The 15,869-nt window shown below is 41.1% G+C and overlaps 1 protein-coding gene across 1 annotated transcript in view; it reads left to right on the forward strand.

Moving 5' to 3' along the window:
* GUCY1A1 (guanylate cyclase 1 soluble subunit alpha 1) overlaps positions 1-15,869 on the forward strand; it is a 71,981-nt gene that overhangs the window by 33,019 nt on the left and 23,093 nt on the right. The window contains exons 3-4 of the mRNA XM_040332149.1: positions 72-175; positions 2,076-2,782. Of these exons, the coding sequence (XP_040188083.1) occupies positions 72-175; positions 2,076-2,782 (811 nt within the window). The remainder of the gene's footprint in view (positions 1-71; positions 176-2,075; positions 2,783-15,869) is intronic.

Raw genomic sequence — 15,869 nt, forward strand, 5'->3', positions numbered from 1 at the left:
TAGATTCATACCAAAGTATGAAATGCTTTCTGGCTGTTGAATAAAATGATTGTACATTTGTTTCTCTGTAGATCTGGTTGCAGTACATTTAAGCTGCCTGGCATGCCAGTGTGTGGAAAGGTTCTTGGGAAAGAGGATTTTGAGAAAATTTTGATAAACCAGTCAAATTCAGCAGGTAAGAGAAATTGGGAAGATCATGTCAACCTATTTAAGTGTTCAACACATAGCAAATGTATAGTCATTATCTCATGTTTTTTTCATCTACCCCCATATTTTTAGGGACTCCGGAAAATGTTTAATAGTGCAGCAAACCATCTATGTTGACAAAAGTGTTCTGAAAACAAATGAATACAGAATCACAAATATAGTATAGTAGTAAATATTTTATGAATATATGCTACAAAAATATTTATTCAGTCATAAGTTTCAAATATGGTATTATAAGGGATAGGTCCGATGTATAAACTGAATTTCAACCTGTAAATCAAATTGTGAAAATAGGACAAAAATGTAGCGCTCATGAGATCAGTACCCAAGTACCAATCCCATAAATAAGTCCAAATGACGAAACGTTGAGGGCGTGGCTGCATGACAGGTATTTACACTGACGTGAGACGCCGTAGCTAAGCATGGGATATGATCAGCACAGTCTGGGATCCAGAAGGGTATAAGAGACCTTGATTGAGCGCATATGTTGGGTCCGCTGTGACCGCAAAGCACTGCAGAGCCATCATATACACATGTTTGCTGTGATTTTTCAAGGCTGGTTTTTAAAGTTCGTCATGTGAGTTCAATGATCGAAGTGTTATGCCGTGTACAGATGGTCGTTTTTTGTGATGAAAAAAAACGACGTTTTTGAAACATCATTTTCAAAGACGAAGTTGCCTACACACCGTCGTTTTTTCACAATGCTCTAGCAAAGCGAGGTTACGTTCACCACGTTTTTCCATTGAAGCTCGCTTCATAACTAGCTTCTGGGCATGCGCGGGTGTAAAAACATCGTTTAAAACATCGTTTTTTGCTACACGCGGTCAATTTCTGTGAAGTAAAAAACGACGTTTTGAAAAACGACACATAAAATTGAAGCATGCTTCAATTTTTTTTGGTCGTTTTTCACAAGACATAAAACAACGTTTTCCCCCACACACGGTCATTTAAAGTGACGTTTTTAAAAACGTTGTTTTTTTTCATCACATAAATTGATGGTGTGTACGCGGCATTAGTGTGGATTTTAATAAATTGGTCATTATTATTTCACACGATTGGAGCACCTTTTCTTATTTACATGCGTGGATAAACCCTGAGTTGAAACACAGTTATATATTGGATGGTCGTTTTGTCCTGAGTTAAAACACACAGTGGATGGTCGTTTAACCCTTTGGAGTTCTAATTAACAAGCTCTTGAGCCGAATACGAGAGTGGGAGGCAATTTTAGCTGGTGAGTGAGATTCCAGAGGGATGGTGTCACAAGCACGGCGGTGTGGTGGAAGATTTTAAGAAGATTGAAACTTGTTTGAATATCACTTCACTTTATGGACTATTAATTTATTTATTAATTAGTCACATGTCACGTGGGACTATATATATATATATATATATATATATATTTTTTTTTTTTTTTTTCGATTTACCACTAGTGATTTGTTTACAGTTATTTAGATATTGGTACATGGGTACTGATCTCATGAGCGCTACATTTTTGTCCTATTTTGACAGTTTGATTTATAGGTTGAAATTCAGTTTATCATTATTTTTTAAGTGGCAGCTTTTATCTCACATTTTTTTCTTTGGCACAGTGGTGGTACAGGATATTAAGGGGCGGTTTCATATCTTTATACCAACAGTTCATAGGTCCAATGTATGCCTGTGGTTGTACAAAAAGGCCTTTTTGTCTACAGTGGTATTGCTACAATCCTGTAAAATTAAAGTAAAGCTAGGGTATATATTAATTCTCATAAACAGGTCATATTTTGTGTAGGGCCTTTGCTCCTAAATTGCCATGCTATGTGGTTTCCTCTGTAAACATTTGTAGTCCTCCCTTTCCTGTCTCATCTTGTTAAATGTTATCATTTCAGGAGTTCCAGTGGAAGATGTTAAAAAATCTATTGGAGAAGAACTTTTCAAAATATGTTATGAAGAAGATCAACATGTTTTGGAAGTTGTTGGAGGGTCATTGAAAGACTTTTTAAACAGTTTTAACACACATTTAAAGCAAAGTGGACAAAGCAGAACTCAGGAAGATGGGGGTGGACTTCAAGAAGGGTCAATCTTGTGCCTAGAAAAAGATCCGGATTACTTAAATGTCTACTATTTCTTCCCAAATAATATAACAGCATTGATTTTACCAGGGATTATTAAAGCATCAGCATATACACTGTATGAAACAGGTGTTGAAGTGCAGCCGATACCACGTTGCGATAATGATAGTAATGACTTTATTAAGGAACCTTATCTTTTATACTCTGTGGAGGTCAAAAATACCAAACCATCCTTGTCTCCATGTAAACCACAGTCGTATGTGGTTATCTCAGCAGCTATCTTCTGCAAGACTTTCCCTTTCCATTTTATGTTTGACACAGACATGAATATGCTACAAATTGGTGATGGAGTAAAGAAACTTCTCAACCGGAAGGACATTCCTGGGAAAACCAACTTCGAAGAAAATTTTGAAATCATTTCTCCAAAGATAAGCAGAACTTTTAGTGCGATCATGACTATGTTGAATATGCAGTTTACTATAAGAGTTAAAAGATGGGACACAACCATTGAGAAGTCATCAGAGGTGAGATCAGTTACAGAAATCTAAGATGTGGTTATCTGACTACTTTAGTACTTTATGGTTTGCTTTATTTGGTTGGTGTAGAACTTTTGTTGCAAATTGCAAGTGCCCTCTTTACATTCATAGAATTGTTATTACCCTTTGCTTTCCAACCTGTCCTCAAGTCCAACCAACAGAATTTTTTTCAGGTAAATCTAAATATGTACATGTGAAATAAATTAAATGTTTTTAAGCGGAGTTCCACCCGTTTTTAGTTTATTAAAAGTCAGCAGCTACAGAAAGTGTAACTGCTGACTTTTAATAAACCGACACTTACCTGCCCCACGGTCCGGCATTTCTTTTCCGATCCTCTTCGTGGCACAGTCATAGCAACTGTGGGCACCCGGCCGTGACAGCTTAAGGCTTCACAGCCGCGCTGCACTCTGCTAATAGCCAGTCAATATTCTCAGACCTGTGACAATTGCTGGTAGGGAGGGGCCACCCAGGGCGAGAGGAGAAGTTGCCTAGGTGGTCGAAAAGAGGAAGAAGCAAGTGGTACAGGAAGTCCCACTAAAAGGAAGTTACCTACTCCCCCCCAAAAAAATGACATGCCAAATGTGGCATGTAAGGGGGCGAGGACAGGACACAGGATCTTACGCCTAGAACAATTTTCATCTAAATAGTCCATATCAGCCTGTGAAAGCATTGTACCAATGAACAGAAAATCGAACGATCGTTCTGAATACAGATATTTTTGTCCACTTTTCTAATAGTATGTACTGGGCTTTGGTCTGAGTCATGGGTTATATACAGCTACCTTCAGTTGATTGGCAACAAAATCTGCAGGGGCATGCTCTAAATAACCCCTCCCAGCTTGCCTTAAGCCTTGTACATACGATCGGTTTGTCCGATGAAAACAGACCGATGGACTGTTTTCATCGGACAAACTGATCGTGTGTGGGCCCCATCGGTTTGTTTTCCATCGGTGAAAAGAAATAGAACATGTTTTACATTTTTCCTTTGAATATAAAACGGATAGAAAAAACTATCGTCTGTGTGGAAGTCCATCGGTCAAAAATCAACGCATGCTCAGAATCAAGTTGACGCATGCTCGGAAGCATTGAACTTTATTTTTCTCAGCACGTCGTAGTGTTTTACGTCACCGCGTTTTGGCGCGGTTGGATTTTTGACTGATGGTGTGTAGGCAAGACTGATGAAAGTCAGCTTCATCGGATATCCGATGACAAATCCATCGGATTAGATTCCATCAGATATCCGATCATGTGTACAAGGCTTTAGTCTTATGCTAGTGGCCTTAAGAGATATCCTCTCTCTACTGAGAGAAGCTTACTTCTTTTATGTTGAGGTTTTTCTCTCAAGATACTTCTGTGAAATTTCTAGCTGCTCCAAAACTTTCTGTATCTGTACTTGACTCTTCAGCTGAGCTTTGGGGGACTGCACTCATACCCCTATTGGTCCAAGATTAAGTGTTGGCTTGAAAAGTCACTTCAGCTCTGGATCCTGTGTGGATGCTCATCTTGGCACATTGTGATGAGTTAGCCATGGGTTGCTATATAGGTCCAAAACCATAGTCTACCTGTGGGGGATCCCTGTCTCTTGAGAACCCTTTGGGGGTTGCCCACATTGTCCTGCCCAGAATGGTAGACATCTGCCTCAGTAAGTTGCTTAGGGCTTTCACCCTTCTCTAACCCAGTGTGCTGATGCTCAAGTGCAGAGTGGCTATAGTAGAGTGCTACACTTTAAATGCAGTGTTGCAGCGATGGAGTTCCATTTCTTGTTCCTGAGTGACTCAGTGGTTAAAAGAACTTACGGGTACAAGATCTGGTGACTTTACATTGCCTTGGATGACTTCAGGTTTGAGGTTACCTACCTATAATTTGGAGGTCACAATATTGGTGAGTGTGGTTCATGTGGGCAATTGATCACCAAGTGGACTGCATAAATTGATTATTTGAAGAAGATTTTCACTTTTATTTCACATTGATTTATTACACACAATTATTGGGACCTTTGACATTTTATTATATATTGTGAAGACAGTTACAATGTATATATATATACACAATATATATGTGTATATATATATATATATATATATATATATATATATATATATATACACACACACATGTTTTTGGTTAAAAGGAACTACGCCTTTCCTCCACTACAGGTTCTCCTTCGGCTTCTCTGCAGGATTGAGATAGAGAATGTTCTGATGATTTTTATTGTACCAAACTGGTCTAGGAGGACATGATACTCGGACATACTCAGACTCCTGATGGACTCTCTTTGTGCCCTCTCATATTGTCTAGACCAGTGGTCCCCAACCTTTTTGGCACCGGGGACCGGCTGCATGGAAAAAAAAAATTTCCAAGGCCCGGTTGGGGGGAGGTTGGGGATGGCATGCGCGGGGTAGGCGATTTTTCGCGGGCAATTTGTCAGCGCATTATTTGTATTTATTACATTGTAGTAAAAAATAAAGTTAAACCCACCATAATGCAGAATCAGTGGGAGCTTTGAGTGTGTCACTTGCCATGCTGCCTGCCACCAGATGTGGTAAGGCCCCAACAGATGAAGCTAGTGCCCCCACTAGGCCCTGCTCACACTAACCCTGTCACTGGTAGTGTTGTCATACTCTGGGCTCCCCCATTAACAGTACTGTCATCTGCCCCTATTTATATCATAACCCCACATTACAGTCCTCAGTCCCCCCCACACATTACAGTCCTCAGCCTTCCCCCCCCCACACATTACAGTCCTCAGCCCCCCCACACATTGCAGTCCTCAGCCTTCCCCCCCCACACATTACAGTCCTCAGCCTTCCCCCCCACACATTACAGTCCTCAGCCTTCCCCCCCCACACATTACAGTCCTCAGCCTTCCCCCCCACACATTACAGTCCTCAGCCTCCCCCCCCCACACATTACAGTCCTCAGCCTTCCCCCCCACACATTACAGTCCTCAGCCTTCCCCCCCCCCACACATTACAGTCCTCAGCCTCCCCCCCACACATTACAGTCCTCAGCCTTCCCCCCCACACATTACAGTCCTCAGCCTTCCCTCCCACACATTACAGTCCTCAGTTCCGTCCCCCACACATTACAGTCCTCGGTTCCATCCCCCACACTTAGGGACAGATCGGAGGGAGGCACAGCATGAGGAGAAAAGTTGCAGGGAGGGAGGCGGGACAGTTCTGGATGGAGGGCCGAGGTAACAAACAGGTGATTGGCTGCTAGGATGAAGGACAGTCCTAGCAGCTAATCGCCTGTTTGATAACCTCGGGCAGCTCCGCCCTCCACCCAGAATTGTTCCGCCTCCCGCTGTCGGCTCTATGAGCGACGCAGGAGGAAGAAAAGTCTCCTTGCGGTCCGAATGGCAGAGTGCCGCGGTCCGCATGTGGGGCTCTCTCATGCCGCCTGCTCGCAGCCCGGCTGCAGAAGTGCCGCAGCCCGGTAGTGGGCCGCGGACCGAAGGTTGGGGAACACTGGTCTAGACCCTCTGTACAAAGGGCCTTCTGTTGGAAGGCATTCCACAATCCCATGCCTATTCCAGAAAATGGCTAGAACTGTTTTTTAACATTGGGCTCCCATTGACTTCAATGGGGTTCCAGATTCAGCACTCAAATTTAGCTATGTTGGCTAAAGCCTGCTTGATCCTAATTAACCTTGATTCTGCACTGTTAAACGCAATGGGAGAATGTTGTGCTTGCAAAGTTAAAACTAAAACTATTACATTTTTACAGAACAAAGCTGCAGCTATTTATTCAGTGTGATCTGTTGATGGTGTCTACTATTGCACAATGGCTAGTTTACCTTTTTTTTGACAATACATGTATATTTGAATATGTTATTTAAAAGGGAAGATGATTATGGATGGGACTACAACCTTCTGTCCTAAAGTAGAAGATATTCCTAACTATGCTTAAACCTTCTCCCACCCACTCTAAATCCTGTACTATCTCGCCTGTGAAAGGAAGATGCATATACTTATCTTTTCTCAGAGCGCTAAGGTCCAGTCACGTGATCCCCCAGTGGCAGCTACAGGTGAGAGGAGAGATCGCCAACAACAGCTGCAATGCCTGTGTGCTGACATTACCCATAGACTTGCTTTGGGGCGTCAATTCAGTCAGTTGTGCCTCCCCTCACCTGAAGCTGCCGCTGGGAGCCAATCACATGACCGGACCAGAACACCCTTAGAATAGTTACGTATAAGCATTTTCCCTTCACATGGTGGCTAATATGGGATTTAGAAGGAGGGGAGGAGAGGTAACTACAATGCCCCCGACTGCTTTTAGTTCTGAATGGACTCGTAGTTCATTCACAAGCCCTGCAGCTTGTAAACAGTCAGCACATATGCAGGTATGGGCTGAAAGCTGCAGGGATTTCCTACAGAAGTCTTGCTTTGCACCCGTGATCCACTAATCATGGGTGCAATGCTTTCCAGACTCCTTAGGTGAAAAAATAATAAATGCACTTTTTTTTTTCCTGCAATGTGCATTTATTTATTTTTTTCCCAAAAGGTGAATTATCCTTTAAGCATACAGTAGCTAGGAATAACCTGAAATTTCATCTTTAAGATCTTTTGCTGTACAACTTCCCTGTCATGTCCCAATGTGTGTGCTGCATTGAAGCCTGTAAAGACAATCTACTGGAGAATATGGGCTTACATTTTAGATTAGATTAGATTCTCTACTGGAGAATATGGGCTTACATTTTAGATTAGATTCTCTACTGGAGAATATGGGCTTACATTTTAGATTAGATTAGATTCTCTACTGGAGAATATGGGTTTACATTTTAGATTAGATTCAGACTGGTTTAGAGCAGTGATTATTTGGATTTATGTGGCAAAATTGCCATTTAAGTAAAATAATTAAGGTGAGACAAGCATGCAACTTCAATAAAGTATGTTTTAATTGTAAAGTTTCATGTTTGACCTTAAACATTACTTGATAAGTAAAACAAGTTTTGTGTTCTGAACTATATCTGAATTGATTAGCCTTTGGAAGAGTTCAAGTGGTTGCTTAAATAAGATACTTTGCAAGCATATCTCATCCCTGGCAAGCACATCACCACACCACCTTCTTACTCATATTAACAGCTCCAATAGCATGTACCAAGCAGAATGGCATCCCAACAGTACAGGTGTTAGATGTGCAGAATACGTAAGGGCTACTCCTAAGCTTTCATAAAGTGTTTATTGCTGTTCTTTTCTCTGGAGGCAATTTTCCTTCATGTTCTGGTGAACATGCTGGAGGTGAAAAGAATCTTTTCAGTTTTTGACATATATAGCAATGGAAACCTGACAGAGATTTGAACACTGTCTATACTATCAAAAACACATAATCATGCCAGGCTGGAGTTTTACTTTGAGTAAATCATATTTTGGAAAGCATCATTGGTCCCATTTGTAAATGGACCAATACTTACCAGTAAAACAATAGTGTTTGGTGAGCTTGGCCATTACTTTTTTTATGTAAGGGTTTTTTAGTCTTTTACTCTGAGGCTAGGATGCAACTCCTCTTTTTTTATTTTTTAGCCCCTAGCTAAATCAAAGGATTAGAGCTCTTAGGCTCACAAAGTCATGAATCAATTGTTCAGTGTGTATTTAGACGTGAAATTTATCCTACTCTCTAAGAGATTTGGTCTGATTATACGAATGATGCAGGCAGCATTAGTTCAATAATCAATATTGACCTTAAAAGTTGGAACAGCGTGACTGTCTCTTTGGTAACTGCAGAAATAGAGCCTTCAAGGCTTGGAAAGTCAGGTGGAGTTAATCATAGAGACTGCAAGAGGAAGCACAGGAAGTGTGCGTTAATATTATTATCACTATTTATCTGACCAGCTTGTGCAAGGAAGTAGGAAAAAAAAAGAGTCAGCTATATATATTTTTAAATCATTTTAGGACTCTTCTTTGCAGTTCCTTGTTTTTTTCTGTTCCGTAGTTACAATATTCACCTTGTAGATAGGTAGGATAACCTGGTTTAAACAGGCTTTGTACATTTTGGAATTTACATACTGACTATAACTCATTTTCATAAAGCCTCCAAAGAGTAAACCTACTGCTATTTGCAGGCACCTTCCACTTTCCAGCCGTGATCTGCCATTGCATAGAGAAGCACAAAAAAAAGGAAAGGTTTTATTTAAAAATGCAATTAGCATCCTGATGAGGGAGGAACCAGAAATGCAAAATATACCATATATACTCGAGTATAAGCCAAGTTTTTCAGCCCTTTTTTTTGGGCTGAAAATGACCCCCTCGGCTTATACTCGAGTCAGCGTGTCAGAGTCCATTGCCGCCTGACTTCACCATGCCCATTGCAGTGCAGTGCCGCCTATCACGGTCGCCCTCTCATCCTCTCGTCTATCACAAACGAGAGGGCGATCGTGATAGGCGGAACACTGAACACAGGCGGAACACACGGTTTCCCAGCAAACACTGTGTTCAGTGTTCCGCCTATCACAATCGCCCTCTCGTTCGTGATAGACGAGAGGGCGATCGTGATAGGCGAAACACTGAACACAGTGTTTGCTGGGAAACTGAGTGTTTCGCCTATCACGGAACAGCAGAAGGAGGAGCACAAGTTTTTAAAACTGCATGGCTGGCCGTCTGAGTATGTCAGGGACTCGAGTACACAGATCGGATTCTGCAATGGGCACGGTGAGGTCAGGCTGCAAAGGTAACGGGACCTGCCGGGGGAACAAACTGGATCGTGCCATGGTCGAGTTGAAGAGCTGCAATGGGCACAGTGAGGTGAGGCTGCAAATGGGCACTGTGAGGTGAGGCTGCAAATGGTCACAGTGAGGTGAGGCTGCAAATTGGCACAGTGCGGTCAGGCTGCAAATGGGCACAGTGAGGTCAGGCTGCAAAGGGGCACAGTGAGGTCATCCTGCAAATGGGCATAGTGAACCTGCAAATGGGCATTGTTGACCATCTTTTCCGCTTACAGTAGCTGATGCATTCTCACCCTCGGCTTATACTCAAGTCAATACATTTTCCCAGCTTTTTGTGGTAAAATTAGGTACCTCGGCTTATACTCGGGTCGGCTTCTACTCGAGTTAGCAGTTTAAACTTCAACTTTAAAGCAGTATTAAACTTAAAAACAAAAATGTTATATATGACAGCTTACCAAACCTAAATTGTGGTGGCTGCATTTGTTTACTTTTCTTTAGACTTTGTTTAATTTATTTACACCTGGTGATCCAGTCATAAGCACACTTCCTTCTTAGGTGGCTCCTCTATGGTGGAGCAACAGAAAATTCTTTGGACAGCAGCACTACCTGAAAGGATAGGTTGGATGCACTAGTAGATTTATATGGATTTTATGTACGCACTACTGTCAGTGTTAAAGAATAGGTTCACCTTTTTAAAATGTTTAGGATGTAACACGCAGACCTTCCTCTCCTCTAACCACCCCCTCCCCTTTCCTGTGACAGCAGGCGAGACTTCCTCTTCCCTGCTGCCACTGTCACATTTTAAAATCGGTGCGGCTGTGAATGAAGAAACTACAAGTTCGGTCTTCCACCTCGGTAGGGGCCCTCATAGTTCACTGACACTCTAGCTCTCAAACAGAAAGCCTGTATAAAAGTATAAGTGTGAAAGTTGGAGGACTTGTCTGCAGGAGCCTGACATTGCACCTGCGATCCACTGACGTGACACACTCACGTGACTGCCTGACGCTCTTCTCCCCTGATCTGAGAACTATCCCCTGCTGACTTGACACAGAAGGAGAGGAGGAGAGTGGCAGGCAGTCACATGAGATTCAAGCGTAAATAGAGTATGAAGCTGCATATTTTTTATAAAGCACATACACAGGGCTTTACACACACACACACACTTTTTTTTTCATCTAACACATGGAATTCTAGGAATAAAACAAAGTTATTTTAGCATTATAGCAGCAAGGGGAGGGGCGGGAAGCAGATCGGCACTGAGACTAGCTGACAGGCAGGGTAGGCCGGAGAGAGGAGAGGCAAAGGGCTGATGAAGGCACGTGAACTAACCATGGTATCATGGATCAGCAGCCATGATAAACGTGGTCAGTTTACAGAGGGGAGAGCAGCACCAGGTATTTTAGATTATAGAAAGGGACAAATCGCACAGCACAAGCACTGTGCTGGAATTCATGCTTAAAAGGAACAGTATTGTTTTTGTTTCAGGGTTCCAACCGCTTTAATTCTAAACTGCATCATATATGATATTTTTGATTTGCGATTAGTACCATTTAAAGTCATCAGGTTGTAGGGGATAAATTCATGTTTTGGCATTCCCATGGGCACGTGATGGAATCTGCCTAAGGCTGGCCATACATGGGTCGAATTTCGAAAAAAAAAGTATTTTGAAAATCTTATCTAAGAATTTTTGTTTGAATATCGCACCATTAGTGGGCTGCAGCAACAGCCGATTTGAGTAATCAGCATGTTGGGAAAAAAATAAATAAAAGATTTTCTAATAAATGATGGGAGAATCGTGCGAGAAATGTAATCAAAAAAGAAATGTACAAGAAAAGAAAATTCCCGTAAAGAAAAGAAGATTCCCAGCCACAAAAATTATTTTCCGTAGCAACATGAGGTGAAATCGAAGGCTTGGTTGGTTGAATTTCAAAATCAATGGTGGCACCATCGCATCACAAAACACACAACATTTCTTATTTTCAAAAGAAAATTCTTTTGAAATTCGACCGTGTATGATGAGCCTAAGGCCCCGTACTCACGACCAAACATGTCTGCTGAAACTGGTCCGCAGACCAGTTTCAGCAGACATGTTTGGCCGTGTGTTGGCCCGAGCGGACCATTTTGGGACGGATCAGACAGGTTTCCAGCGGACAACTGTTTCCCGGACTTGTTTTAAAACAGTCCGCTGGAAACCTGTCCGCCCGGACATGTACGGTCGTCTGTACAGACCTACCGTACATGTCCTGCCGCCCGCATCCCTCGCATGCGTCGAATGACTTCGACGCATGCGTGGAAGCATTTTTAGGGCGGCCCGCCCACGTCGCCGCGTCATTGTCGCGGCGACACCGCGTCATCGACGCGGCGACACCGCGGACACGCCCCGCGTAATGTTTACGCGCGGGCTTCTGTTCGATGGTGTGTATAGCCATCGAACAGAAGTCCCCGGGCAGTCCCCGGCCAGACATGTCCGATGGAAACGGTCTGCAGACCGTTTTCATCGGACATGTCCTGCCGTGAGTACTCGGCCTTAGACATTCAAATGGACGCAAACTGGTGGTCAGGGGCAGCTGCCGATGAGACTTGTTAGAATCTTGCTGGCATTTCTATACACTGCATGCACGCCTTGATTTGTACTCTGTACAGATTAATGGTCAAGATTGATGCTGTTCGCATGTATATAGAGCCTACTATCAGCCCTGGATTCAGAAAGTGTGCCTAGTTTCTAGCAGCAAACTGGCCACACAGCTAATCGGCCAGTTTTTATGTGGCCATAGCACAGAATGCAACTGTATCCAGAGGCAATGTTTAGCCTCCTGTGAAGACAACAAATTATCCTCCCCGCATTGCCCATGTGAATGCAGCCTAATATGTAAACTAAATATTTTAGAAATATTTTTATAAATCATTTCAGCAAAGCAAATGACCCACAGCACTTAGTTGAGAAGTAAAATCTTTCCATACCATTATCAAATAGAATATATTGCGTGCGCTCAGCAGGCGCTCTAAATTAACTAGAAATCCATTGGCTCACCCCTTTTGATCATTCATGTATAAAGTAGCTAGTTTATCTAGTACATCTTGCTATTATTCAGTGTATAATAAAACATTTTAAAAATTCTGTTTTGTGGGAAATAATTGTGTAGAATGCTGAGATGCTGTATATCAACAATTCACTTTTAAAATGTTGCTTTAGTATAATATATTTATGTTTCATTTTCCATATTATGAATAGCTCTCTGCTGGGCTTTTCTTAATACATCTGCAGTTTTAAAGTTGTCAGTATTAAGTTAATGAAATGATTAGAACTGGTTCTTTCTAACTAAAAATAATGGCACAGACATTGGTTCCAATGCTTGGATTATGCAGTTAATAAACGGCAGATGTGAAAATTAGGTGACAAAATTACTCCTTAATTTTATGCAAAAGTAATATGGCTCAGCTGAATTTCATGCTTCATTTCTATGCTTATCATTGAAAGCGTAACTCATCACCTCATTAGGTTTGATATACACAAAAATCTTAATGAAATGTGACAGTTTTTCTTAGTAAGTTATAAGGTGATTTTCTTTTCTGGCATAGCTTATTAAAATGTATGTAGATTTTTTATTTTTGGGTGGTATAGTCATTATGAAAAAGGCTGAGGAAAATGACATTCCCTGGAAATAGTAGTCAGAATATGGAAATATTTCTCATACCTGAAAATGAATATTTTGTACATCGCAGATTTGTACTACCAGTTTGACAGGTTTTAGATTCCCTAGAGAAGGGGTATTTTCTCTCTCTAAGTAGAAATCATTGCTATGCGGCTCATGGCATTTCTTCTGACATGTTAAGATAGTATATAGTATGGCACCTGATGACACCGCGTATCACATAATTAACTGTGCTGGAGCACTGTTTATTCCTTTATATGGTTAAGCTATTTGTACAGGACTGGAAATGTTTGCACGTGTCATCCCGGCACTTGCCCATATAAAAGTTAACCCAGTGGAGTATTTAACTTTTAGTTGATGTCACAAATCTTGTCCCATAAAAACTGAAAGGAACAAAAATGAATGAAAAATTAATTGTCAGATTTTCTTTAAAAAGCTCAAGAATTTTTCCTGCATTTGTTTGTTTTATAGTATTTATCCAACTACATTTATGTTTGAGTTGGGAGGAAAACAATAATGATCATAGTTCATCAGGGCTCACAGGCATGAGTGTCCAAGCTGCTGCTTTGTGGCTGCCCTGTATTGCTGTCTGTTTGTTGTCTGTATTTCTCTGAAGCCTCGTACACACGACCGAGGAACTCGACACAACACAACGTTTTTCTCGTCAAGTTCCTTGTTAGGCTGTCGAGGAACTCGACAAGCCAATTTTCTCCATTCCCGTCAAGGAAATAGAGAACATGCTCTCTTTTTGGCTCGTCGAGTTTCTCGACAGTTTCCTCAACGAAAATGTACACACGGTTTTCTCTGCAAAAAAATATCTCCCAGCAAGTTTCTTGCTGGTTTTTGCTGAGAAACTCGGTCGTGTGTACGAGGCCTGACTCATAGAGAGACAAGACCTCTACAGAGCCGTATGTTTCTCTATGAGTATTGTATTTTAATAAAGCAAGGTTCAATGTGGTGTATGGAGATTGTGAATGTAGAATTAATGGAATTTTGTTCATTAGGACATAAATGTTGTGTTCGAAATAGGGCTTCTGGCTTTCAGAAGAGATCTGTTTAGAAGTCTCAAGCCTCGTACACACAATAGGTTAGCCACAGGACAACGGTCTAAAGGACCGTTGTCATAGGTTAACCGATGAAGCTGACTAATGGTCCGTCACGCCTACACACCATAGGTTAAATAACCGATCGTGTAAGAACGTGGTGACGTAAAACACAACGACGTGCTGAAAAAAACGAAGTTCAATGCTTCCAAGCATGCGTCGACTTGATTCTGAGCATGCGTGGATTTTTAACCGATGGTCATGCCTACTAACAATCGGTTTTGACCTATCGGTTAGGAATCCATAGGTTAATTTTAAAGCAAGTTGGCTTTTTTTAACCTATGGTTAAATAACCTATGGGGCCCACACACGATCGGTTTTGACCGATGAAAACGGTCCTTCAGACCATTGTCCTCTGGTTAACCTATCGTGTGTACGAGGCCTCAGTGATGTCACTTTTGTTTCTTTAAAGTGACACATGCCATTTCTTCTGCTATCTCATTTAACAGTACCAATGCATAGAGGCTTGTTAACTCTTTGCTCTCTTTTTTATGTTACAGCCCCCAACTCAAAAAAACTCAATGTAAAAATCAACTTTAATTTCAATTTGGCTTCCTTCATCCCTGCTTTAGTGACTGGGATTATTTATTATTTTGTTTTCTGTCTGCTATTCATTCTGTAATAGAAGATATGGAGCAAAAAAAAATGCTTATCAGAGGATTGATATGGGTCACATTAAGTCTCATTTTGACTGGTCTTACCAATTTTACTGGAACTCCTACTGCCTGTAAAATATAATTCATATAATTATATTCATATACGGTAATTCATAAAATAATTGCAATATTTGATAAATTATAAATATATAGTCTACTGCCCTATATTCTTTTTCCTAATTTAAAATTAGACTATTTCTAAATATAACACACAATCCAAAAGGCACTTAAAAATGCACAGTACAAGGTGTTGATTTTGTTATGCTTAAGGAAGAAAGCAGGACTTTCTAAGTGAAGAGGTAAGAGCCTGAAAGTTGCAAGTGCTTTAAAATATATCCAAACTAAAAAAAACAAAAATGAATGTGTTGCACCTTATCAGTTCTTCGATGTGATGGCTTCATTTGTTTTAAGTTTTCAAGTTTGTTTTCCTTTATTTTCACCTAGTAATGTTGCAAATAACACAATTATTATTTAGTGGCAATGTATATTCTTCCACTGTGTCTATGGTGGGAGCCATTGTTGCCACCCAAAACTGGGGTACAAATATTTCTGCCTTTGTTCATCTCCATTGCATAGGTGGTGGTGATAATAGTTCATAGAATGAATAGCATTGTTTTTGCTTTCAGTTGGACCCTCAGTAAGTGACAAGGACATTGCATTTATGGCAAGATCAACACGTATTTTCTGTAGTTGACAAAAATGTTCTTAGGACCCATTTGCACTAGTTGCGTTGTGACTTTTCCAGAGCAATTCCAGAGAAAGTCAGTTCATCTTGTTTACAAATGAGTTAGCCCTTTCCACCCAGATCTGCCATTCATAGAAGCCATACTAAAGCTTCTATAAATTAAATGTGACCTATGAATGGAGTGGTTGTTGCTATCAATCATCTACCCATCCTTCAGTCTTAGATTCTGTTCCATTCATAAAAGCCGTAGTATAGCTTCTATGAGTGATGGATCTTGGCAGAAAGTGTGGGCATAGTTGATTTTCCTTGATGAGAG

This window comes from Rana temporaria, chromosome 1 (assembly GCF_905171775.1).
Source record: "Rana temporaria chromosome 1, aRanTem1.1, whole genome shotgun sequence".
Classification (NCBI taxonomy): domain Eukaryota; kingdom Metazoa; phylum Chordata; class Amphibia; order Anura; family Ranidae; genus Rana; species Rana temporaria.